Source organism: Rhipicephalus sanguineus, chromosome 6 (genome assembly GCF_013339695.2).
Source record: "Rhipicephalus sanguineus isolate Rsan-2018 chromosome 6, BIME_Rsan_1.4, whole genome shotgun sequence".
Classification (NCBI taxonomy): Eukaryota; Metazoa; Arthropoda; class Arachnida; order Ixodida; family Ixodidae; genus Rhipicephalus; species Rhipicephalus sanguineus.
In genome coordinates, this window is record NC_051181.1 from 162277611 (window position 1) to 162303130 (window position 25520).

Sequence of the window (25520 nt, forward strand, 5' to 3'; positions counted from 1 at the left end):
AATCCAACATGGCGGCTTTCAATATCGAACGTCATGGCTCGAAACGAGCGATTTAGTCCAAAATATTGAACTTTCGGGCGTAAATTTGTCCGAAAAATCAGTTGCGAAAATGCATTAGTTCTACGGGAACCTTAATGGTGCATTTATGAAGTCCGATATATCCATTAAGGACCCCCGACACCAAAATTGAAACCTTGAAATGTTTGTGTTGTTTGACTTTCCTGTATACGGGGGCACATCTGACCGATTATTAGTGACGAACGTTGCCTTTAAGATATCTTAATTTGGTTTTAAAATAAGCGTGCACAATACGACGACGGGCACCCGGCGAGGCCTATTGTTCCGCACCCCTTTTGCTTTGTTGTCGGCCTGCTCTCAAGGTAGTTTTCGTGAGGGGACACGCGCTTAACAGGTTTAACCCATACCGAGGCACCCACATACTTTCAATCTCTACGGCGCGCGGGGCCCCGATTTGAAAACCGCGCTTTCAACGTCACCACAGCTTGTGTGCACGTGGTCTTTGACGCTGCCCAGCATGGGGCGCCAGTTTCTTGTGGTTTTTAGGCGGGCGTTTTGAAGCGACGCTAAAATGGTCGTAATTAACTACGCTAAAATGAGTTATGTGATACGCTAGAGCATTTATGATTTAACTTAGGGATTGCCAAACACAAAGCTACAAATTACAGTAAAAAAGTCATCAACGAAAATTTTGCTGTCAGGGGTCCTTTTAAGTCCGAATTTTTGGAGTCCGAAAAATCTGTCAGCGACTGTATAACGAAATTATTTTTGTGTCAGATGTGACTTTGTTATAATGAGGTTATAGTGTATAAATGAAAATTCAAGCCCTAGCAATGATTGACCCTGCAAATCTGCACTCATTACGTGAGTAAATGCAGATTATGCAGATAAAGCAAGAACTTCTGTTACAGCACACAAATGTAAGTTCTATTCAGAGAGTACAAACATGAAAGCACAGTGTGGTACACTCACAGTGTCCTGAAATACCTGCGGAAGCACAGGTGCTCCTGGTGCACCACCATAACCTGGTGTGATAAGGGCAGGTGCATTGGCCAGCTGGGTGGTCTGCTGCAAAGCAGCATGGCTGCCGTTGGGTGTCTGCGGCTGGGGTGCTTGGGGCAGTGGCGGCAAACCTGGTGATGATAGCCGCTGGCTGCTGCTCCCATCGGGTTTCGCAAAGGGGTCAGCAGTAGGCAGGGAGGAGTGCACGGGAGCAGCCGAAGCCGGTGGTGGGGACTGCATGCTAGAGGAGGCAGCCTCCTGGGCCCGCAGAGCCTCTGACGACTGCTGCTGCAACGTTTGCTGCATTTGCTGCAGCTGCTTTAGCAGCTCAGGGTTGTTGAGAAGATTCTGGGCCATGCTGTAACAGTCAAATGCAGTGGTAGCTCACCATATTGGATCACAGCTGCACACAAAATGCAACGTAACAGCCCCAACGCAGAAACAGCAGAATTTGCAGCTACCTTCCAATTTTTAGACAATCACTATTACCCACACCAGTCCACAAGTTAGCAACAAGAATTTATTTTAAACATGCAAACCTTAAAATATTAATGTACTTATTAAGAGTTATTTATGCCCCACCCTTTAAGGGTGGGGAGGAATGCAGCTTTGAAGCAACACAAGTAGAACCACACAACAGTGACACTCTTGTAATGCGATCATGTCTGGTGCAAATTTTAGTGTGATACTAATTCGTAATACAGTAAAAGCTCGTTAATTCGGATTTCTAGGGACCCGAAAAAATTTCCGAATTAACCGAATGTCCGAATTATCAAATAGTCGAAATAAACACAATAAATGCAAGAGTTTTTTCAACACACCTTTACTTTACAAAGTAATCACAGATGCGTGTCTGTTTTCGAGCAAAAATTCGCGCGGACACAATTTTTCTGAGCCCTTCAAGGTGCTAAAACAAAATTCTTCAAGGACGACGAGGGCCTCGGAGACTTCCTTCACAGTGCGAGGGGGCCCGTGTGGCTCATGGTGTGGCTGCTCCTCTTCAGGCTCTTCGTTCTCGGATTCGTTGCCATGCATCACTTCCTTGACGATTTGCTCATCAGTCAGACAGCCGGCAGTGACAACGCCATCATCAATGCCGATATAATCCTCTAGTGTCACTGCATCAGGCATAACATTTCCGAAATCCTGCCCATCGTCGGCACCGTCGTCCGGCGACACTTCGGCACCGCTGGAGTCGGGTACAACGAAGCCACTGTGCCTGAAACAGTTGGCAATGGCGTGCGCAGGCGTGTTCTGCCACACATGCGCAAGAATGCTAACTGCGCTTAGGAGACTCACGTTGTATTGTTTGCCGATGTCATGGCACAGGAGCAACTTTTCGGCAGAGCCCATTTTTCAGGGCACGCAAAATTTCTACTTTGGTGGTGAAGTCCTTCGCCTCGTACTTGGGCCGCTTCACCGGCGTTGCCATCGGCGGAGAGTGCATTCACACAAAAAGTCAGCACAAAAGCACCAGCAACAATCAAGCTAAAGGAGCCGTACTGAATCGTTCCTCGATAAAACGATGTTCAACGATGCAGCACACCAACGGGAACAAAGCAATAAAATGGCACCGCCAACAACACACGCGAAGAAAAGGTGTTCAACAAGTCTCAAGTCAAGCCAAGTCGACAATTGATGTCCATGGCGATGCTGCGTTTGAGCTTCACTTCTGCTCCGAATTGTTCTTTTTTCGTTTTCGAGCCTCGCCAGCGGCCCGAAAGCCGCCGAATTATCCGATTTGCGGTCAAATCTGTCCGAAATAACGAGCGCCCAGTCTCATAGAGTGATGCGTATATTTACAGGGACCAGATGAGGTGTCCGAATTAACCGATTTTCCAAATTAACGAGAGTCGAATTAACGAGCTTTTACTGTATCCCTTGGCTGAAATGCATTGCTTAAAATATGGAAAAGATCAGCTGTCCTGAACACATTTCCACACCGCTGCAGATCACACGAACACATGAGCAAGAACTGTGGCAGTGGCCAAGTCAGCAGAGCGACCAGCAGACAAATTGGCACAGAAGGATCTGGGCGGGATCCATAGTTGCCAAGCAACAGTCTAAGTCACGAGGCTGCACAATCTCTCAATGGTTTCCCCGTTGAGCAGACCAGACCATGCTCGGCATGTAAGATGGGAGGAGTGCGCAAGAGTCAGTCAGCCTTTCAAAGACTGCCAGATTGTTCCGCGGGGCGAGAACAGGTGCCCTCCCCCCCGCCCACATTGCATTGTGTTGGGTTGACCCTCTGTTTCTTTTCTTTCTTTTGCTTTTGTTTTTCTTCTCTTATACAAAGGCTACCAAGGCATATCACACTGGAGACGCGGCACCAGCAGCACTCTCGGTGATACGAACTGATCACCGAGAGCGGGAAACTGCAGCAGTGAATTACAGTGCTACGTTGTCAGTCTTTCTGCACTTCGACCCCATGAAATGCGGCTGACGTTGCCAGGAGCCAAACCCAGGTGATCATGCTTAGCAGTGTATTTGCAACATCTGCTAAGCCCCCATAGCCAGTGTGCAACTCAATGATCATTCATCTTGCTCCTGAATTTAAAATAAAGTTTAAGCGCTTGCACAAATCTGTTGCATGCATGCAATGAGACACCCTGCCCGAGCACCTACTGTTACAAGCATGTGGTGCCCCCTCTACGGTAGCTTCGTTGGCTTGCTAGGCTCTGCAGGCAAAATTGGTCACGAACATAATAAACACAGGTGAGCAGAGCTCTGGGTCAGTATCTATGATCGCTGTCATGCGGTTGGGTCGTCTATTTTAAGCGCAGGTGCCTCGACACCCCTCGTCCGCAATCCCGGGGCAATCATGACACTAACCTTAGAGCAATGGCATTGGGCTCCGAAGACTGACCACCAGAGTCTTCCAAAGGTGGCTCAACAAAATCAGTAGTCTTGGTTTCTTCAAAGGACTCTTCTTCCTCTTCCTCTTCTTCGTCACCATAGTCGAAATCTAGCAGCTTCTGTAAGTGGGAAAACATGATAGCCATTATAGGTAAATTCCGTTATCCAAACCTTTTATCATTCCTAGTGCATTTTAGACAATCATTTGAAGCAATGTGGCAGTTATGCAGTACACAAGATAACCCTTTGATATTCTTGCTTTTCAACCTGGAGAGGCAAAGCGTGCGCAAAGGACACCCCCAGGATGTAGCAGCAGCGCTTTGGCACTGCCCATGTCATGCGAAGATAACTCAGAGGTGAGGCAGCTGTCAATCAGCATTTTAGTACAGCCGAACCCATCTATAATGAACTTGATAATGTCACGAAAAGTGGTCGTTACATCAGTACATAGTTCGTTATATATGCACTCGCCCTTCAAAACATGCACAAATTAGCGAACAAGTCAGTTTTTTTCTCTCAGTTTTATTACAAAGCGCTAACAACCTCTTTAATTAAAACCACAGCCGCTGTGTGCTTACAAGTGAATTAAGCTGCCTTTGCAATGAATCAAATCTGCAGCTAGAGGGTGAGCGCACAATGCCTGCGAAGAAATTCTACCAGACTTTACTCGCTGTGTCACTTGGGCAAAAGAAGTACGATGTTCGAAAGACTGTGCACGGGTGTGGCGAGCAACCTGCTGGGTCAATACGGCAACAACGAGCAGCCTGCAAACGATGCGCACTCCTAGTCATTGCAATGCTCTAGCAGTCCCGCACGATGCATTGGTCTTGCCTCCTAATAAAAGCATGCAGTAGGCTTGCTGTCAGTGCAGTGCAGTTTCTCGGTGCCTGCGCAGCTCAACTTGGCAACAGCGAGCTTCCTTTGCTCTACAATGCGACACGCACTCAAAAGCAGTCTCGCACAACACAGTGGCAGCAGCAAAGTTTCAAATGGCAGCATGGCATGCCTAGGTTGTCACGTATTAAAAGCAAGCAGCAGGTAGGCTAAGAATGCACGCCGCTACACGCACAGCCAAGCAGACACCAGCAGATGCCTATTGTGATAGGGCTGTCAGCAATATATCGTACTGGCGCGTTCAGGGTGATTGCCATCTTGCCTTCACTCTCTTCTGATGCTTATCCATAAAGGCATCGCCACAATCATACAGGAGTTGCAATTGTTGATCAACTGCTCTCTGCAGTTACTGAAAAGACTGCAGACCTTTTGCAGCACATTGTGGCGTCAGCGAGTTGACGGACAGTTAACTTTCATACAACAAAATGTTATCGTGGTTATCGCCTCTTCCATTTATAGCTTCTTGCGTTCTAAGGCATTGTTGTGTTTGTCGTGGGTGATCGTACCTGTCAAGAGAAACATCAGAAAATGCTGCCGTGCGAATCTGACCGCCAGGTCTAATGCCCCCTCCTCTTTTTTTTCCCCCCTCATTGCCATTCAGCCCGTAGAGAAATGCCGGGAAATTGAGTGACCTCACTCACGGTGTCCGAAATCAGCATGTGTTGCTCACCGATCTAGGAGATCTTCATCACAATTAAACTAGGGCGGGGCACACAGGAGCGTGCACTTCTCTCTTGTGCTTTACAAGGCCTGTTTTGATTTTTTTTTATGTGCCATATTTTTACCGCGACTGTGTATGAAGTGTTCGTTGTAAAAGTAGGAAGCTTTTAAAAATGGTCATTGTATCTGCATGCGGTTTCAACTGGTAGCATTCGAAAATTGTTAGTGCACGAAAATATGATTGTTATAACCGATAGATTGTTACACAGCTCAGACCACTTATAATGTAACCGCTTACAGTGCAGTACCGGCTATAATGCGGTTTTATTTCTGACTCCCGTTTACCCTCCCATAGAACTCCATGTACAGTAGAACCTCGTTGATACGTTCCCGCTTAGTACGATTTCCCGGCTCCTACGCTCAAAATTGCGAAAATTAAAAATAACCCAATACAGCTGTATGTAATACGTTCCAGTTAATACAGTAAAAGCTCGTTAATTTGACAACCGTTAATTCGGAGATTCGGATCATTCGGACGGCTCTATTGGTCCCAGCCAAAGTGCATGTCAATCTATCGGACCAAACCTTCGTTCATTCGTCAGAATTCGGCTCCGAACAGCTTAATTCGGACAAATGCTGACGGCTGCCGCTACACAAAAGTGGTAAAGCAGCGCTGGCCCCAATGGAGTGAACCCGAAACCTGAGTGGCATCGCCATCGTCACCAACTAGTGGGGGCGATCGCAGCGTCACCGAATGTCGGCGTCTTCTTTCTTCACTCCACTACGCCACCGACGCCATTTTCCCTTGTGTTGTCATGTTGGCACTGTTGCTTCTAGTGGAGTTCTTTCTTTTTTCCGTTGTGACCGTGTTTGAAAGCCACCACCATCATGTGCCACAGTGATAGCAGCGCCGGAAAAGCTGCAGAAGTACGAAGCGAAGAGCTTGGCGACTAAAGTGGAAATTTTGGAAGCTCTGAAGAACGGCGAATTGAGACAGCACGTTATGACCGACTGACGGCTGGTCTCCTGACCGATCAAGAAATTATTGATGATGTCACGGGCGCCCAGGAAGACCATGATTCTGACGAAGGGTCATGTGAGGAGATGCAACCGCGACCTCATCGCACCTCACGGGAAGTCTCGGAGGTGTTTTTGATAATTAGGGGACGTTTGCCTGAGCACTTCCGACAGTTAGCGCACTGTTGGCCATTTGGAAGAGTTAAGAAAGATTGTAATGTCACCCGGAATCTGCATGAAAACGTAGACGACCATTACAAAATACTCCAGCAAATAAAGGTATGCTTCTCCAACTTGATTTTAATGTTGTTTCTCCTGTTCATTCGTTAATTCGGCATTTGGTTAATTCGGACATTTTTTCCGGTCCCATGATATCCGAATTAACAAGCTTTTACTGTATGTTCCCAGAAAATACGATTATTCGGCATCAACGTTCAGCACCGCGGAAAACTGGGATCGTATGATACGTTTTGTACTCAGAAACTCTCATTCAGGTGTGCAAAAAAGGCCCTCTCGTGTATTTGTGAAGCGCGAAGTGGCAGACAGCCGCCGCGCGGCGACGGCAGCCTCTCCGCAGTGCCCTTCCCCCCTCCGCTCTTTCTCTCCTTTGCTCAATTGTCCCCTCTGCGTCTCTTCCGAATTGCTCGATCGCCGCTCTCTGTCAACCACACACCGACCCAAAGGCAGGCGGCGACACTGGCTGTCAAAATCTTCGAACGGCTTGCCGCGGAAACGCACATGCCGCCGCCGCATCGCCACCTGCTGCACAACACGCCGCGACCCGTAACCATAGCAACGCCGCCATTCTGCATAGTCAATATGGCCAATAATTTCTCCCACACTTTCCTCCAGGAGCGCAATAGTTACTGGGTTGCTCCGCCTGGCGCAATTCCAGTCGGCGTTCGTATTTCTCTGGCTGGGCAATTCTGCCTACCAGAAGGTCGTCAGAAGCTGCCAGAAAAGATTTGTTCTGGAAGATATCTCGGAGGTTTCTGGTTATACACGAGAAAATACATTTGCACGGTGTGCAGCCAAGTACGTTCGAGTTAGCGAGAATTCAATGCAAAAGCCAATGGATGCGCTTGCCGGAAACAAAGGACGAGTCATGATCCTCATATCTTCCTAACTTTTGTGGTCTATAGATGAGATTCCGCGACATCGAACAATTTTGCGCGTCCCGTCAGTTTCGTTGTAGCGGGATTTGACTGTATAATGGTTTCGTTCGCTTAAAATCAAATCACAGCACTTCTAAAAGATATGCGTAAACCCAATTGCATCTGTACTGTGTTGTAACAAGATCTTTTATAACTCTGGCATGCTGCTATGCTGACGATTAGAGGAAAAAAAAAGGCAAGCACAATGCACCCTCATAGAAAGTGAAGTTTATTTTGCTGGCTGTTCCTTTCCTTAAAGGGACCCTGAAACGGTTTTGACGATTTTGTACGAACACATTGAGCCGGTAGAGCATGTCCCAAGGATCATTTACAGACCGATTTAAGCTCTGTGCGTAAACTGTGTAATTTATTACAAGGCTTTGAAGCTGCGAATCGCCACCGATCACAGCGGCTCAGCCAAACGCGTTTTCAAACCGCCCACTTCCAGTGCGCGTCGTATTGGAAGCGCGACGACATGCAGGTGGCTGATCTGATTGGTTATGTCCAGTACACGTCACTGAACCTCCTGTGGGCAGCGAGCGTCGTCTGCCTGTGTTACAACGTACTCCTTGTTGACATGAGCTGAGCGACAGTGTTTATCTCGAGGTTTCTTTTCTTGGACATAATTAATTTCCCTAGCCATGTTGTGTACCACATATCTAGCAATTTCTAGCAATTGGTGACTTGTAAAGCTGCGACATCATGCAATGTTCGTGAGGCATCTGGCGAGCGGAATCCCTTCAGCTCATCGCTGCAATGAGCGTTGCGCTCTCGCTATCCGTTCAACGCCACGATCCTCGTTTTTGTGTCTGTAAGTTCACCCCTGAAGACACAACCACATTGCCCAAGTTTACGCTTATCGGTGATCGTTCTCGAATTATTTTTGTTTGTCCGCATGCTTTTGCAGATTGTCGCTGTACAGGAGAATAAAATAAGATCTGCTGGTAGTGTGGCGGCACCTGTCGGAGCAGATATCAACCACTCCGCGAGCTTCGTCTTTGTTGGGCCTCCGAGATTGCGCGCAACCCGTCGGCGCACAATATCTGAGGCCATGACTGGGCGAAGCTCAAACCGTCGAGTGCGTTCATGAGAGCGCTGCGATCGCCAGCAATGTCAGGGTGTCTGTGAGTTGAGGGTGCAAGGCAGTGGGGTGAGGAGCAGGGTATAGATATAAATTCCGTAGCGGCCTTGGTAGACAGTGCGTCGCTTAATTTCTGGTGCGAATGATTTGGGGGTGCCCCCCTGCCTAAACGCTTACAAAACTTCAAAAAACCGTTTCAGGGTCCCTTTAAGGGGAGATGCGGGTCGAAAAACGCTAGTTCTTTCAAAAATTATCAATTTTTTCTTTTCACCTGTTCTGTTAAGATTAGTATCCCTACTGTTCCGAAAATAGAAATCAAGTTGAGACTCAACTGGAAATGCGTTAATAAAACTGCGTCTAAAGAGCACAAGGTGGCTGTTAATCTTGACCGAAAGTGTGACGCCTTCTAGCGCCTTGCGGCTGATAAAGGCGACTGCGACAAACGGGCTCCGTCGCGCTGTTGTGACGGGAGCACCCACATGTTCGCGACAAAGTGTCACGGTTGCTCGATTGAAAACTATCGCGTGCACGCAGGCAAATTACAAAAAAGAATTACAGAGTAGATGGATGACAACATGCCAAATTTATTATTGTCTTGTTTGAGATAAGGATGCCATAAAAGCATTTCGTGACTTTCTTTTTTCGCAATCTTATGTTTAACCGCGACAGTAGTATCTGCTGTGATCCCATGGGGCACCCGGAAGCGTACGCTGCCTACGCTACGTCGCACTTTGCAAGCTGCGTTATGTTGGGGTTAGTCCACAAGGCGCATCTCGACAACGTTTCCTTTTGCTGTCATAGAACGTTTAAGAAAAGCCGCAGCGCCTCACGTCGTTGCTTCCAGGGAGAAGGGCTAGCTCACACGACGACGATGTTGACATTGCAGCAAGCTACCACCGAAACATCAAAACGAACCGTCGATCAAAATTAACGACAAAATACGGCCGCTGCCTCGCTCTCCGCGTGAGATGGGGCTGTAAAGAAGGTAGTCTATAACTTGCATTCCTTGAAGTACGCGCCGATTGGAAGCATCACGAGCAAATTGCAACCGAAGCGAGGGTCAGAGATGCTACCATGTTGCCGGATATCGTCATGCTCACTTCCGGTTGACAGCACTGTTTTCTGGCTTTCCAGAAACCCGCGACGCGACAAGCGACGGCGATGGATGGCCCTCCGCGACAGCAAATCCTGTCGGCCGTCGCTCAAAACTCGCGTGCATGTGGTTGGGCCTTAAAGGATTGCAGCAATGACATGGACGACGATGTCACGGTAGCACCCGAAGATCGCGACGAGTCCGTGTCGGCCACAGATGCGTTGGACTACTTAGGAAACTACGCATATTCATAGAAAAAAGTGGAACAGCGACCGAAGTGGCGCATAAAAATGCAGACGGTCTAGAATCGTTCGTAACGCAGACTTTGTGCTGCACCCGTCAAAAAACGATATTTCAAATAAACGTGCCTTGTCTGACGTTCACGTGTGCATTGTTGAGAAACGAGTTGAAGGACGTACCGTTGCAGAGGTAGGACGTTTGCGTTACTGAAATTCTATTGTTGTGGTAAATTTTTTGGCTTTCACTATAACGACCTTTCAGAATAACGAACATTTTTCCACGGTCCCCTGAAGTTCGTTATACCGAGATTTCACTGTGTTATGTTATGCATATTCAAAAATTTGCAATTAAATATTTACTGGGGTCTGGGTAATATGGACTTCCCATGTTTGATCTTTTCACATCTAGTAAATATTTTATATACACTTTCTGGATGGTTTTCGGCACTCTACAGTTCAAGTGGAGCAATATGAGCCATCAATTGTCAAAATATATAGAAGTTTAAGGATCAAAATAGGGGGGCTACAAGGCCTATGTTTTACACATTTGTCATGGTGCAGAACAAAAAGTATGCAACTTACAAGAAAACTAATTATATATTTGAAATCAGCATAAAACTCTACAAATACCCCAAGTTTCATTGCTCTAGGAGGAATATTTTTAAAAAAGTGTCTTCCGAGCCGCATCTCCCCTCAAGTGACCCAGTTTTGCGGGCTTTGAGGCCATTTCTAGATACGCCTCGATCGCAGGCCTATTCAAGGGCTGTTACCTTCACAAGCTCAGTCTACACGTAGCTGCCTGAAAATGCCTGCAAGCTTGTCAACGAAACTCTGATATTTTCCCATTTTTGGCCCATAGAAACTTTTCCTAGATGAAACGCAGCTGAGAACCTCCTTCATTTGTTTGCACCACTCACAGACACAGGTTTCGGGCATGCAAAATAGACATGATGTAGCTGTTCTAAGCATGCAAAACAGCTTTCTTTAGATGTGAGCTTTCATAGTGAAAGGGGCGCGTCACCATTTCCATTTCGCTAAGAACAAAATTTACGCAGGCAGGCCGTAATCGAGCACGAAATGTGCCAGTTCCGACTCTTAAAAAATACATTCCATCGCTATATTGTGATGGCAATGTCACTGCATCTGCCACTGACGGTTGTGCTTGTGCCAATGCTGCACGTTACGTCACCAGCGTCACTATGCGAGAGTTATCAGCACAATATTAATGAGAACAGAGAATAATGCCACAGAAAGTATAGAGGATAACATCCTCTATACTTTCTGTGGCATTATTGTCTGTTAGTTCTCATTAATGTTGTGTCTAACAATGAAAAACGAGCCCTTAAAAATAATCTTCTTTCCTTCAGTTATCAGCACAGTTACATTTTCAAGCAGTGGAAAGCACACTAAGTCTACGGGTTACCGTGCAAAACGAACTATTTTCTTTTTAGACATGTTTTGCCCCACATTTAATTGTGACAGCGCTATTTGGCCAGGTTTGCGAAAGCACATACTCATCAGGCGTCCGCAAAAGCCATGTGCAGAAAACACATGACCTCTCCCACTGGAAGTGAAGCCGGCGCCAAAAACTGCCACATTAACCACTCGCAGCCGTGAAGTAGGAGAGGGAAACCCGCACAGTAGGTGGAACTCCCGACTAGAAGGTAGCGCGCCCTTGTCCGCCACATCACTTGGGCTTCCAGAGAAGTTGAAAGGGGAGGTAAGGTTGAGGAAACAGCACCTTTTCTTTTCACGTGTGATGTGTTGACACCATTTGGTTGTGCCAAATCATGTTAATAAACACAATTCAGCCTCTACATTGCCTCATTCTTTATAAGAAAACCAGGCAACATCAGTTAGCAGCACTCCTCCAGCGCTTCACCAACCTAGCAATGCTTTCATGTGCCTCTCACAAGAATATGCTTAGGGATCCTCTGTAACTTTTTTCTGTAATTTCGCTTTGAAGTTTCTGAAAGATACAGTCAAATCCTGCTTAAATGAAACTGACGGGACGCGCGAAAAAGTTCTGTGTCGCGGAATATCGTTGTAGTGAAATTTCATCTATATACCACAAAAGTTAGGAAGATTTGATGTTTATGACAAGTCCTTTGGTCCCGGCAAGCGCATGCATTGTCTTTTGCATTGAATTCTCGCTAGCTCGAACGTACTTGGCCGCACACCGTGCGAATGTATTTTCTTGCGTATAACACGCACGAAATATACAGCAAATATAGTGCTAAACTCGGGGTGCCGGTTATACGCAAATTTCGGTGCACAAGTTGGCTTCACGGCAATGCGAGGAAGGGGCTTTGCGTCAATACGCGAGTTATGCACGTGGGTTATACACAAGCAAATACGATATGCAAGCTACCCTCGAAGCGTGCTGAGCACGTAGCGCCACAAAGGAGCGTGCCAAAGTTCGCTAGAGGCTAACTGAAAACGAAGTGCCGAAGCTCCGCACTACCACAGTAATAAGCGAGCGAAAGGAAAGCCAAAACGCTTTGTGGCGTTTTATGACTTGACTGCCTTTAGCCTTTTTTCTGATGTGTTAGCTGCGTCTTGAGCGTATTCGCTATCGATGATTGCGATCGCGACAGCAGTTTTCTGTGGAGCGGTTGCGGCAAACGGCAGTCCCATTTTCAATCTGTGCGCGCTGGCCATGCGTGTGCCTTCAGAACTGCGTCGTTGCTATCTGTGATCGCGTCTATCACGGTTTTAACTGCAGCATTGCTTTGAGCCAGTGCGCATACATTTGATGCGCATGTACAGTCAACTTCCGATTTTTCGAACTCCCTAGGGACCGCAAAATCGTCCGAAAAATCGGGCAGTCCGAAAAAACAAATTCTTGCTTTTTTATTCTGCTCAAGTGGTCAAATCGGCACAGCCACGTCCGAAATAGCTTTAATGACTCCCAGTACAATTATCAGGCATTTTGGTGCGCGCCCATGCTCTCAGCAAATACATTCGGTGCCTTCCACAAACCCCGCTTACTACGTACTTGCCAACCGCCACTTTTGCATCTTATGATGAGCGCCGCTGATAACGGAAAGCACGGAATAGATTACGGCTATCTCGCATGAAGCATTTGTAAACGATGATGCGGAACACAGAGACTGTGGCGGAAGAGTGGACGACTCGTCCTGCTTTCTCCGATCCGTGTGTGCATGTAAACATGCGCACACACATCGCCGAGTCGCCGCCAATACGCAGCATTTGCTGCCGTGTCAAGCCAATCGTTTCTAGTTGTGTACAGCACATCGCCAACTAAGCTGACGCCGTCACTTTACTGTTGCTGTATCGTATGCACGCATTTATCATGAAAGGGTTCGCAATGTGCACTTAGTTCCTGACTGTACATGGGCGCGGCAACGGCAAGCTGGTTTCGTCCGCGAAGGCAACGCGTCTATGCGGCGCACTTAGAGGTCTCACACAAAGAGGCAGCAGGAATGGCGGCGCGGCGCATTTGGGTTCTCGCCTATTAAATGGGTGCAGTACGCATGCAACTGCACTAGGCCACGTGCACTACCGAGCCGTTAACTGAAGATGCTTATCGTAAGGGTTGTCAGAGATTAAGCCGTACTGGCGCGTTTGCCAGCTGCCGCCATCACGCCTCCATGCATTTCCACTGCTTATCCGTAACATCGCCGCACGGCGCCGCGATAGCGGCCCCTTTGAATTTCTGGTCTGCTTCACCCCATAACGCTTGGGCATTGCGGCAAAGCTGACTTTCGGACTCTGTTACTGTCTCAAGCAGATCGACTCGCGAAAGCGCTGGTTCGAACCTATGAGATGATAGACGCGGCAGAGGTGGGGGCTTCAAATAATGCTTTTTGGACCTGCAATTTGGGCAGAAAGTCCGAAAAATCGGACGTGGAATAGCTTCAGCGTCCAAAATTTTGGACGTTCTAATACATTGAAGTCTATGGGGCTGGTGACAGTGCCGCGAAAGCGTCTGAATTTTCGGGCATGTCCGGAAAATCGGGCGTCCGAAAAATCAGCAGTTGACTGTACTTTCGCGGTCGCCCATTATCGCGTCGACACGACCGCATTTGTGTTTGCAGTGGTTGCGGCACAATGTAGTAACGCTTGGACTAGGTGCGCGCTGGCCGCACGTGTGCCTTCAAAACACCGTGGATGTCATTCACGATCGCAGGGCTTGTGACGACGAGCAGCAGTTTTGTTTTGAGTGCTACTTCAAAAACATGGCGGGAGTTCTTGAAGAACGATTCTTCCGCGGCCCGCACGCGCATCAAACCCGCCGGCAGTATCATGGCGGATGGACGATCTGTCGCCAAGCATCTCAATGGCAAAAAATTTACCGGGATGTGCCTATGGTGGCAAAAACCATGTCTCCGATGAAGACACGGGTCTTGCATTACCACCGCACAGCTCTGGCAATGAGAAATGGTCGAGTTTCTAGCGGAATTTCGGCGCAATCCTAAGGCAAGCTCCTTTTCCTTATGTGGTGGCACTCGCGAAAACTTCAAGTGGAAATACCCAGAAAATGTATTTCTTGTGACGAGAAATTTTTTCGCATTGTTTTCTATGGGCGGCTGACAGGGAATCTAAAATTATTCGATGTGCCGGAAATTTCGTTGTAGCGGTATTCGAGTGTACTCAATATTCAAATTCGCTTCGCACCCAAAATTTTGCTATTCGCACAGCTCCAGAAACCATACAGCAATGAATGTGTACTTTAAAAGAATATTTAGATTCGCTGCTGCTAATTACATTTGGAGACGCAGCACGTGTGGTGGTGCTGCCACAAGCACCTGGTGTCTCATTATGAAACCACTGCAGCTGTACAGCAGCCATCTATAATTGACCATGTAGCAATAATACAATTCCTTAAGTCAATATTTTTATAATTTAAAGGCCATCAATTTAATAGTTGTTGATATGTGTCCGTATAAGGGACAAATGTGTCCGGATATTAAAGCTGCAGCAGAATTTTATTCAATTTCAATCTAGTGCAAATGTAGCAGTTCCTAATGCAGGTTATGCTTTTCAACACGGGCATGTCTCCACTCTGCCCATATTGGTACAACTTCAGTGACAGGGCAGTCAAACACATGGCCTAACAGCACGACAACATGACAGAGGTGTGAGTACAGTAAAACCTCATTACTTCGAACTCGGTTATTTCTAAATTCCACTTAATTCAAACTGTTTCTGCGGTCCCTTATTTTGCAATGTAAATTTGAGTGGATAATTTGAAGCGGAGTTCAGCTCCGGCCCGGTTAATTCGATAACTTTGGGTGCCATGTGTTGATTTCCGATCCCAAATTTCGCCGCAAATCCATGGAAATGACAGCCTTTAGGAGCCACAAGACAATGCATTGTAGCGATACTAATAAGCGACAGGTGAAGCACCTAGCCTCAGTGCTGCCAGCGCAAAAAAAAAAAAGAAATGAAAAAGAGTGGTCTCGCACTCAGCTGAAACATGCGCCTGCGGAAAAGAAGACGTGCTTCACTGCAACACAGTGGTAACACACGAGCAGCATGTCACATGCTTCTCGCAATGTCAGAATGATTTATCCATTCTTTCTGGGAAAAGAAAAAAATAATAAAGGCGGCCTGACGGAATTCACGATGTATGCGAACCACCGATTGGCGGTCTCTCCAGCAATTGCACACTTCCACTTCTGGCAGAGTTGTTGCCTGCAACGCCTACTTTGAAAATTCAGAAAACTTCAGTGCTCATGTTTTCCAGCCAGCACAAATCGCGAATTCCATCACACGGGCCATTATTAAATTCTTTATTTTACCAGAAAGAGTGGGCAAACGATTGCATCGTGACACGCTGACACTGAGAGTAGCAGGTGACATGCTGCCCGCGTGTCGCCACTGTGTTGCAGTGAAACATGTCTTCTTACCCGCAGGTGGCGTTAGTTAACCATTTTAGTTAACCATGAGACTGTTCTTTTTCTCGTTTTTTTTTTTTTCTGCGCTGGCAGCAGTGAGGCCCACCGTTTCCCTGGGTTTGTAGCAAAATTGGGACCGGGTATTGCTGGAAAACATAACCCTTGGAGCCGCAAACTAGCAGACACAGCAAACGAGCACCTCTGATTACTTTTAGTACTTCAAGGTTCCTTGCATCCCGCCTTTTGTATGTTTTCGTTCATTCGAAAATTTTTCAAAGTCCCAGTGACTTTGAATTAAGGAGGTTTTACTGTACCAAACTCACCCCACATAATGTCAGCATAAATGTAAGTTGATACCGCAATTACTCAATCTGTTAAATAAATTACATAAGAGACAAAGCTTCTGGCCGCTGACTTGCCTTGTTGAACTTTACAGCAGGGGCTGCTGGCTGTTGACTTGGTGGCTTTTCTTCAGGAGCTGATGAACTACCAGGCCTGTTTGTCAGCAGCTGGGAAGCAAGGCTCTGAAGTTTTACTAAAAGTTCCGGGTCAGGAGGGGCTGCATTTTCTGCCTCAGCTGCCATGGCCAAGTTCAAGTTCTCCTATAGGGAGGACAACAAGGACGCTGTTAAAAGCGATATATACCCAGAAGATGAGGGGGAAAAGTATTTCTGTAGTTACTTACAAACTGGTCAACCTATTAGAAAAAGAATGAAGATGTCAGGCTGCGTAACAAAATTCTAAATACAGAAGCATGTGAGAAGTACACAAAGCATAGGCTCAGTTTCAGTTTCCCAGAAGCATAGTCAAGTTCCCACACTGAGTGTTGAAGTTTGTTCAGCCAAGCACACATGCAGACACAAGCTAAACATCTAAAGTGTGAAAGCCGATGTGGAAGCTGGTCAGACTCCATAGTGTTTTTGGCACTCTGGTGTGTTGCGACACACTAAGATTCATTCATACGAGAGCCACAGTTCGTAATGTGCGCTTTAAATGTGTGAAAGCTAGAGTACCTCTAAGTAGAGGGGTTTTAGTGAAAGCATTGTGCTTCCCACTTGTGCCTTTTTTGCTAGTTGAACGCAGCCATGGCTGTGCTGCACCAAGAAGCTCTCTCAAAGTTTCGGCGTAATGCTTCTCTGCACCACTCCTAGATTGTGGCGCCATCCCTGTCAAAGTGGAAAGCACATATTTCATGCTCATGCCTCGGAGCATGTCTGCATTTGCGAATTAGTGGCTAGCGCATCAACTCTTTTGCTGGAAAGTCATGGAGTAGAGGGTTTGATTCCACAGCCGGGTAAGTAAGTGAATCTTTCTTCCGAATTTCTGAGCTACCTGCGTGCTCTTTTACTGCCGTCACTTTTGAGCAAGAAATGACGTGTTTCAGTCTTTGGTGGATCCTGGCATAAAACACTTCAGTGTTAAAAAAGAATTCAATTTGCTTAAGTCCCCCCTTAACCTCTAACTTCAGACAAAACGTAGAAACAAAGACAGCGCGCTCACTTCTGATGCCTTGCTGGGCACAGGCATTTCGCTCTGGTTGAGCCACTGAAAAGCATGCCAGAAAAAAAAGAGAGAGGGCACCTCTTTGGCAGGCAATCATGTCAGCAAATGTAACAATTCCACTTTCTGAAAATTCTAGCAGGCAAAACACACCTGCGTGAGGGCATAGGTCTTGGTTTCCTGGCCACTTCCGTGCACAGAGTCCTGGATGCTGTTGCCATGATTCCAGCTCTTCCAATTTTCCATGGAATTCTTGTTCGCCTTGGTATCGGCTACCACGTCTGAGCTCTGAGCAGGCTCCCCTGAGAACAACAAAGGGTGGTATGTGTGCTTGCATAGTAACATTGGAGGCAAGATCGTGTAAATATATGACTTATGAACAGTGCGACTACTAGCTTTAGCATGCTGCTACTACTACAGTGTAGACCGCTTATAACGTAAGTCACAGGAGTTGTAAAAATCCGCGCTATAAGCGGTACCGCGTTATAACCAAAGCATACTTTTTTCGGCCTTTGCCTATGCCAAAAGAGCAACCCACCTTTCAAAAGCACTTTACTACACTTTTCACTCGCAGACACATTCAACACAATCACAACACAGCACGGAAACGAAGTTCTCAAGTCCGGCATCAACGGAAGAACGCCGTTATTTTCGTCTGGCGATGCTTGTGAACATCGCTACGAACAATTTCGTCTTCCACAAAGCTTAAGCACTGAAGCGATTTCTCGCTCAAACTGTTCTTCGCGCAGTACGTTTTCACTTTTGCGAGGTATTCCAACGCGTCTTTGCACGGGAAATCCGGTTCTGGCGTCGGGTCGACCTCGTCTTCGCCGTCCGACTCGTCGTCCGTTGCAACCTCCGCACTACCGCGCACCGCTGCGACGATCGCGTCATCTGTGCTCGCTTCCTCGCAGACAGAAAGCTCCGACTCCCCAGCATCGACAAATTCTTGGAAAGTGTCGGTGGCGGTTACAAAGTTGCTGTCAACGAGGCCGGACCACACGTCGTCAGTGTCGAGGGTCTCATCGGCGAGCGAAGTGTCGCTCTGCTCATCGTCTTCCAGAGTCTCTGCATTGCGCACGAAGCCTGCCCTCTTGAAACACTTGCTTATGGTATCGGCCTTTACCTGCCACCATGAAGCGACCACCATGTCAATTGCGCCCCTTAAGTTCACTTTAAGAGGCTGCTGCTGCTGCATGCTCAGCAAAGCTCTCTCGCAAATGCGCTTTTTGTACAGCGCCTTTATGGTTGCGATGACACCCTGGTCGAGAGGTTGACTTTTTGCTGTCGTGTTGGCAGGCAAAAACTTTAGGTTGACGGCGGTCAATTTCGGCTTGACGTTGTGGGCCGTGCAGTTGTCGAGGATAAGTATGACCCGTCGCTTCTCTGCCACCATATCCTCATCAAACTTGCAAAGCCAGCTGGTGAACAAATCCTGCGTCATCCACGCCTTTTTATTGGCTTTGTAGGTCACTGGCAGACACTCTCGCTTTTTAAAGCAACGTGGCCTTGCCGATTTACCTATGACAAAGAGGCGGCGCTTGTCGCTCCCGTCCAAATTAGCGCAAAACAATACAGTTATGCGCTCCTTTGAGACCTTGCGGCCGGAGCAGGCCTCGCCTTTCAGCGCAAGCGTGCGGTTGGGCAAAAGGTTATAAAATAAGCCAGCTTCATCGGCATTATAAATGTCCCTGTCAGTATAGGTGGACAGCATACTCTTCAAGTTTAAGCGAAGCCAGACTTCGATAGACTCGTCGTCGACATCGCCGCTTTCTCCGCACACCACTTTGCAGCTGATGCCATGGCGATCTTTGAAACGCTGGATCCACCCGTTAAGTGGATTGAAGTCGTCGTGGCCTAAGAGAGCTCCGAGAGACTTGGCCTTTTGTTGGAGCATGGGGCCACTTACTGGGATGCTCTGAGCCCTAACTTCGTGGAACCACCTGAACAGCGCTGCGTCCACGTCTTCATACTTCGACGTACGTATTCTCTTCCGTGACAGGGAAGACGAATCTTGCTGCAGTTGCTGCCGCAGTTTGTCCTTGTTCTTGTAGATGGTCGACACGGTCGTGTCGGAAACGCCGTATTTCGCCGCCACCGTCGCCTTCTTCAGCCCACTCTCGATGTCCCTAATAACGCATTCCTTAGTCTCCAGCGATAAGGCACGGCGTTTTTTCACGCCGCTTGAAGACGCCGCCGACGCCATGGCGACAGGAGCTTGACAACACACGTGCTCTGGGCTCTCAGACGGCAACTACGACACGGCGAAGCGCACACAACAAATGCAAAGAGGCAAAAGAAGGAGGTCGAAGAAAAAAAAGTAAAAAAGTACGCCACCGCTTCTGTCCCGCACTCCGCGCACCCGGATTGGACGCTGCCACGGTGACGAAACATGCTCCCTCCTTTCAAGGTCTCCCCGTCTCCCTCACTACTGTACCCTCTCTTCTCCTCCGTAATGCTTGCCTTTTCGCGGCCGCCTCCACGTGCGCACCTGCGCGCTCCCGCCTGCTCCCGCTCCTACTCCCAACGTGCCGGCGCGCCAGGAACGCCGCCGGCAAACCGTGCTCCGTTCGCCGATTTTATGGTCGCGCGCCTAAAAAGTCCGCGCTATAACCGGTATTCTCCTTCGCGCGCCTATGCAGTAAACGGTCGGCCTATACATTGAGTTCTATGGGCGCCATATCGGTGGTAAAAAAAAACCACGTTATAACCGGTCCCGCGCTAAAAGCGGTTACGTTATAAGTGGTCTGCACTGTACTACTACTACTACTACTACTACTACTACTGTTGCATGCTGTTGCATGCTGTTACCCATGTTCAGACCAAAAATGGCCAATTTTAGGCGAGAAGCACCTTAGAGTGTTTCTCAACATTTCTCAATTTCTCGGCGCGTCGGCGCGCATCGTCGTCTGCTATCAGGTCAGTCCATTTGCTTGAGCGTGAGAGAGTGTGCCACCACCTCAGCGCTCGCCGCGTGGCGAGAGAGCGCAAACAGCGCACTATAGAAACGCTCTTTCTGCAATGAATGCTGAACTACCAGCTCGCAAGGAACGAGAACGCGTCCTCACCAGCGAAAGACAACGCCGACGCAGGCAGCGTCTGCTAGCGGGTTTCTTAATTGAAAAAGCCGACTGCTCGCGCTGCACAGCCATTCACCAGTCACCCCGTATATATAGGCACTGGACCTTGACCTGCAATGTAGTGCCGGTGGGAGATTTCTTTCGTGCTTAGCTGAACAATTTAAGAGACGCAACGTGCGCGTTAAATAAAAACGGACTGCGGGTCTCCTGTGTCTAATCTTTCTTCTGTCTCTCATTGCCCATTAGCAGTGATTTTGCTGTGGGAAACACCAGCGCATACTGCATGCTTCGCCTCTCCACAGGTTTCACATTAGTGGAGCTGAAACACCCTTCCCTACATGCTTTCATAGGTTCGTCTTAACCGTTACGTCATGGTAAAGAGCGGCTGTAGTTGGACACGCATAATACAAATGGACAGCGGTACAGTTTTTTTCTTGCTTCCGCTTTCACTGCTCAACAAGATGTGTGCTGCCATCCACCAGAGCACAGCAAAAAGAAAACAAATGAAGCCAGATCGCTCATGGCATTGCAAGAAAAGGTAAAGTACCGTCGACACTCTCAGCTCATACTTGGCTGCTTTCTCATGCAATGGTGCCAGTGATCTTCTAGTCTTCTTCAACAAGCCACACGAAGTCGCAGCAGCACATATGCTTCATCCGAACACCTACAGAAGTTCGAGAGATCTCGTCCTGATGCGCGTCTGCAGTACTCACCGTCAGCATATCATCGCACTGAAAGCTCAGAGCTTGCGCCCAACTGCTATGGGCAAAGAAAGGTGATCCACCAAGATGGCTGCTTTTTATTAGAGGTGTGCGAATAATCAAAAGTTTAGAATATCAGTAGAATAAATTTGCAACACAGTCGAATCCCGCTATAATGAATACCGCTACAACAAAATATCCGCCACAACGAATAATTTTCGATTCCCCATCAGCCGCCCATAGAAAATAATGCGAAATATGTCTCGTCACAATGAATACTTTTTCTAGGTATTTCCGCTTGAACAAAGTTTTTGTGAGTGCCACCACATAAGCAATAGAAGCTTGCCTAGGATTGCTGCGAAATTCCGCTAGGAACTCTACCATTTCGCGTTGCCAGAGCTGTGCGGCCGCATCGCAAGACCCAGAGACATGCATTCTGCCACCACACACACATCCTGGTAAATCTTTCGCTATTGAGATGCTCGGCAACAGATCATCCATCCGCCATAATGCTGCCGGCGGGTTTGATGCGGGTGCAGGCCGCGGAAGAATCGTTCAAGAACTCCGGCCATGTTTTTGACGTAGCACTCAAAACAAAACTACAGTCAAACCTCGTTAATACGTACCCGCTTTAAACGTACTAACGGCTAAAACGTAGTTGCGACGAATCCCCGACCGAGTCCCATAGAGCCCAATGCATTCGCTGACCGCTTAAGCCGTAGTGGTTCGCCATATGCCTACCGGTTAGTGCGTACCCTGCGTACCGCGATAACTTTTTGTGCCATAAAATTTTACTGTGCCGCTCAACTTCCCGACGCCAGAATGTGCCGCCAAAGGTCTTCCGCCTTTTTGAGAAGTGCGCAGATCAGTCGATCCCCGATTGCGACTTACGCGCGATTGCGGCGACGCCTTTGCGGGTAAGCATCGGGAAAGAACGAAGGCAAGGTGGCGGCCACCGACGAACGCGCCGACATGACTTATCGCCGACAACCTTATCACAATAAGTATCTTCAGCTATCTGCTCGGGCACGCGTGCGGCGCAGCGCTACTTTTTAAGCCTACTGCACGCTTTTATTAGGCGACAACCTGAACGCGCTGGGCCGCCGATCGCTGCCGCTTCGTTGTGCGCGGCCGTCTTCAAGGCTGACAGTGGCGTAGCCAAGGGGGGGGGGGGTTCAACCCCCCCCCCCCGAAATTTTTCAATTTTGCTTGCGCATATATACACGCACACAAACGCACGCACGAACATACATAAAGTATGGTTGAACCCCCCCCCCCCCCCCCCCCCCGAAAAACATTTCTGGCTACGCCCCTGAAGGCTGAAGTTGAATTAATGGCACAAATGCTCGGGCAGGGTCGAAGAATTTCAACCATGTACCAACTAGCCCGACAGCAAACGCTACTAAGCCGTCATCAGGCACGCACCGCTTTGTAGAAGCGAAAGCAGATCGCTGTTGCGTAGTTAGCGTTGCAGGTCGTGGGCGCCGAGAAACCTCGCTGCATTGACGCTATCACACTAACGCACGTGTACGATACAGCAAGCGTAGCGCGGTTGTAACCATACTGCACGATTTTTATTAGGCGACCACCCAACGCGCCTCCGTCCGCTGCCAGGACCGCTAGAGCATCGCGGAGTGCGCATCGCTTGCATGAAGCTCGTCATCGCTGCGTTAACCGAACAAGCTACTCGCCGCATCTGTGCACGATCTGGAGCGAAGTGGGTACGAACAACATTCCTACGATAAATGCGCGCGTGCGGCACGGCAAGCGGCCCGGTAGTGACGGCGAGAGCCGAGTAGGCGACGCGCTGCACGCAACTAGCCGGGAGACGATCGGCTCCACGCGGCCATACCGCGTTTCACTGGAACTGTGTCAGTTTTCGTTTAGTGGCAGATCGCAGTTAGACGCACACACATAAACCGCGGAAATCAGACACTGTCCGTTCTGCCGCTATGTTGGTCACTGCGTTCACCGCGTATCCCGGACCCTGCAATAGTTTCGAAATGTTCTTCGGCGTCGCCACTACGCGTTATCGGGCAGTCGCGCGAGTGTGCCAGGATCTTTTCTCCACTTTGGCAAAAAGAAAGAGAAGGCTTTGCGGTGAGTACTTTAGGCAATATTTGCTGTGGCACTCTATTTATTTGCTGGGGGCGATGGCATACGCTAGGAGATGCAAATTTGTACTTGGTGTTTAATGCGTACTACCGTTTAGTGCGTAGTTATGCCGCGTTCCCGGCAGGTACATATTAACGAGGTTTCACTGTACTGCTCGTTGTCACAAGCCCTGCCATCGTCAATGACATCCACGGCGTTTTGAAGGCACACACATGGCCAGCGTGCACCTAGTCCAAGCATAACTACATTCTGCCGCAACCGCTGCGAACACAAATGCGGTCGATCATGGGCGACCACGAAAGTATGCGCACATCCAACGTACGTGCACCGACTCAATACAATGCTGCCGTCAAAACCGCGGTAGACGCGATCACAGACAGCAACAACGCAGTTCTGAAGGCACACGCACGGCCAGCGCGCACAGATTGAAAACGGAACTATGTTTGCCGCAACCGCTGTACAGAAAACCGCGGTCGCGATCATCGAGAGCGAACACGCTCAAGTACGTAGCTACCACATCGGAGAAAGGTTAAAGGCAATAAAGTCATAAAACGCCACAAAGCGTTTTGGCTTTCCTTTCGCTCGCTTATTACTGTGGTAGTGCGGAGCTTCGGCACTTCCGTTTTCAGTTAGCCTCTAGCGAACTTTGGCAAGCTCCTACGGAGCGCTACGCGCTCGGCACGCTTCGAGGGTAGCCTGCATATCGTATTTGCTGGTGTATAACCCACGTGTATAACTTGCGTATTGACGCAAAGCTGCCTTCCTTGCATTACCGTGAGGCCAACTTGCACACTAAAATTTGCATGTAACCCGCAGCCCAAGTTTAGCGTTAAATTTTCTGTATATTTAGTGCGTGTTATACGCGAGAAAATGTATTCACTCGGTGTGCTGCCAAGTACGTCCGAGTTACTGAGAGTTCAGTGCAAAAGACAACGCATGCGCTTGCCGGGGCCTAAGGACGAGTCATAATCATCAGATCTTCCTAACTTTTGTGGTCTATACATGAAATTTTAGTGCAACGAAATTCCGCAACAACGAACTTTTTCGCACGTCCCGTCAATTTCCTTGTAGCGGGATTTGACTGTATTCATATTCAATTCGAAAACCATGTATTCGAGAAGTTTCAAATATTCGAAGGGACTCGATTTTTCGATCTTTTCGAATATTCAGTCGTATATATTACTGAAAAGAACTTCAAATTTTGTGCCTTTACGATAAGCGCATCAACGGTCGACCAGTGATTGCTACGACTTCGGCGCGAGTGCGGTGATGCCCACACGGATAAGCATTGGAAATACACGGGGGTGTGACGACGGCTACCGACGAACGCACAGCAGCACTTCTCTGCAATGAACCCAACAAACCTATCAACGATCATGAACTGCCTGCTCGGCAGTGCATGTGGCTCGGCAGTGCATGTGGTGCATGTGGCCGCTGGTGTAAGTGTACTGCACGCTTTTAAGAACAGGTGACAACCAAAACATGCCGTTCGCTGCCGCACCCTTGTGCGGGACCACTCCAGTTAAGGGGGGACACTGCGCCTGAAAACTTTTTTTTTTTAAATTCTTTACCAATTTAAATCAAACTCGCTGAGTTTATGTATATTTGTGTGCTGATTTCAAATATGCAATTTGTTTCCTAGTACAGTAGAACCCCGCTGATACGTTTTTGAAGGGACCGTAGGAAATAAACGTAAGAGACGGGAAACGTAAGAGCCGAAAAACAGGAAAAACGGCAAAATATTTAGTGGTACAGAATTTTATTTCAATTCTTACGAGCAGCAAGAAAATTGGCGCGCTCAGCCGCGATCTAGTCGATGGATAGAAACGCGGAGCTTAGGACGGCCTTATCCACAGAAATGTAATCAACGTATGTGATTTTTTTAACACCAACAGCTGTAGGCATGAAAGAACTAAGCACACGCAATCACGACCGGCGCGGCGAGTCCGACCGCGAACCGCACGCACGACCATGCGAGCTCCAACCAGCTCGAACTCCTCCCGTTCTCCGACAAATAACGATGATGATGAGTCTACGCCAACGCGATGGCAGAAGTGAATGCCAATCTCGAAGGCCTTGCTTTCGCAAGCAATTACGTCATACACGCCATGTTTGTGCAATGCAAATCTCAGAGGCTATGCTTTTGTCAATAGTAAATGCCAATCTCGAAGGCCTTGCTTTCGCGAGCAGTTACATCATAGACGCCATCTTTGCAATTTGAATCTCGAAGGCCATGCTTTTGTTTG

General features: G+C 48.2%; 1 protein-coding gene across 4 annotated transcripts in view; it reads right to left on the reverse strand.

Moving 5' to 3' along the window:
• LOC119396947 (SR-related and CTD-associated factor 4) overlaps positions 1-25520 on the reverse strand; it is a 122696-nt gene that overhangs the window by 86492 nt on the left and 10684 nt on the right. For 2 of the 4 annotated variants that reach the window (XM_037664336.2, XM_049417284.1), the window contains exons 5-9: positions 17532-17680; positions 17379-17423; positions 16298-16480; positions 3853-3995; positions 991-1378 (exon numbers count right to left, since the gene is read on the reverse strand). In XM_037664336.2, coding sequence (XP_037520264.1) covers positions 991-1378; positions 3853-3995; positions 16298-16480; positions 17379-17423; positions 17532-17680 — 908 coding nt within the window. The remainder of the gene's footprint in view (positions 1-990; positions 1379-3852; positions 3996-16297; positions 16481-17378; positions 17424-17531; positions 17681-25520) is intronic. The other 2 variants (XM_049417283.1, XM_037664338.2) reach the window with 2 other exon arrangements.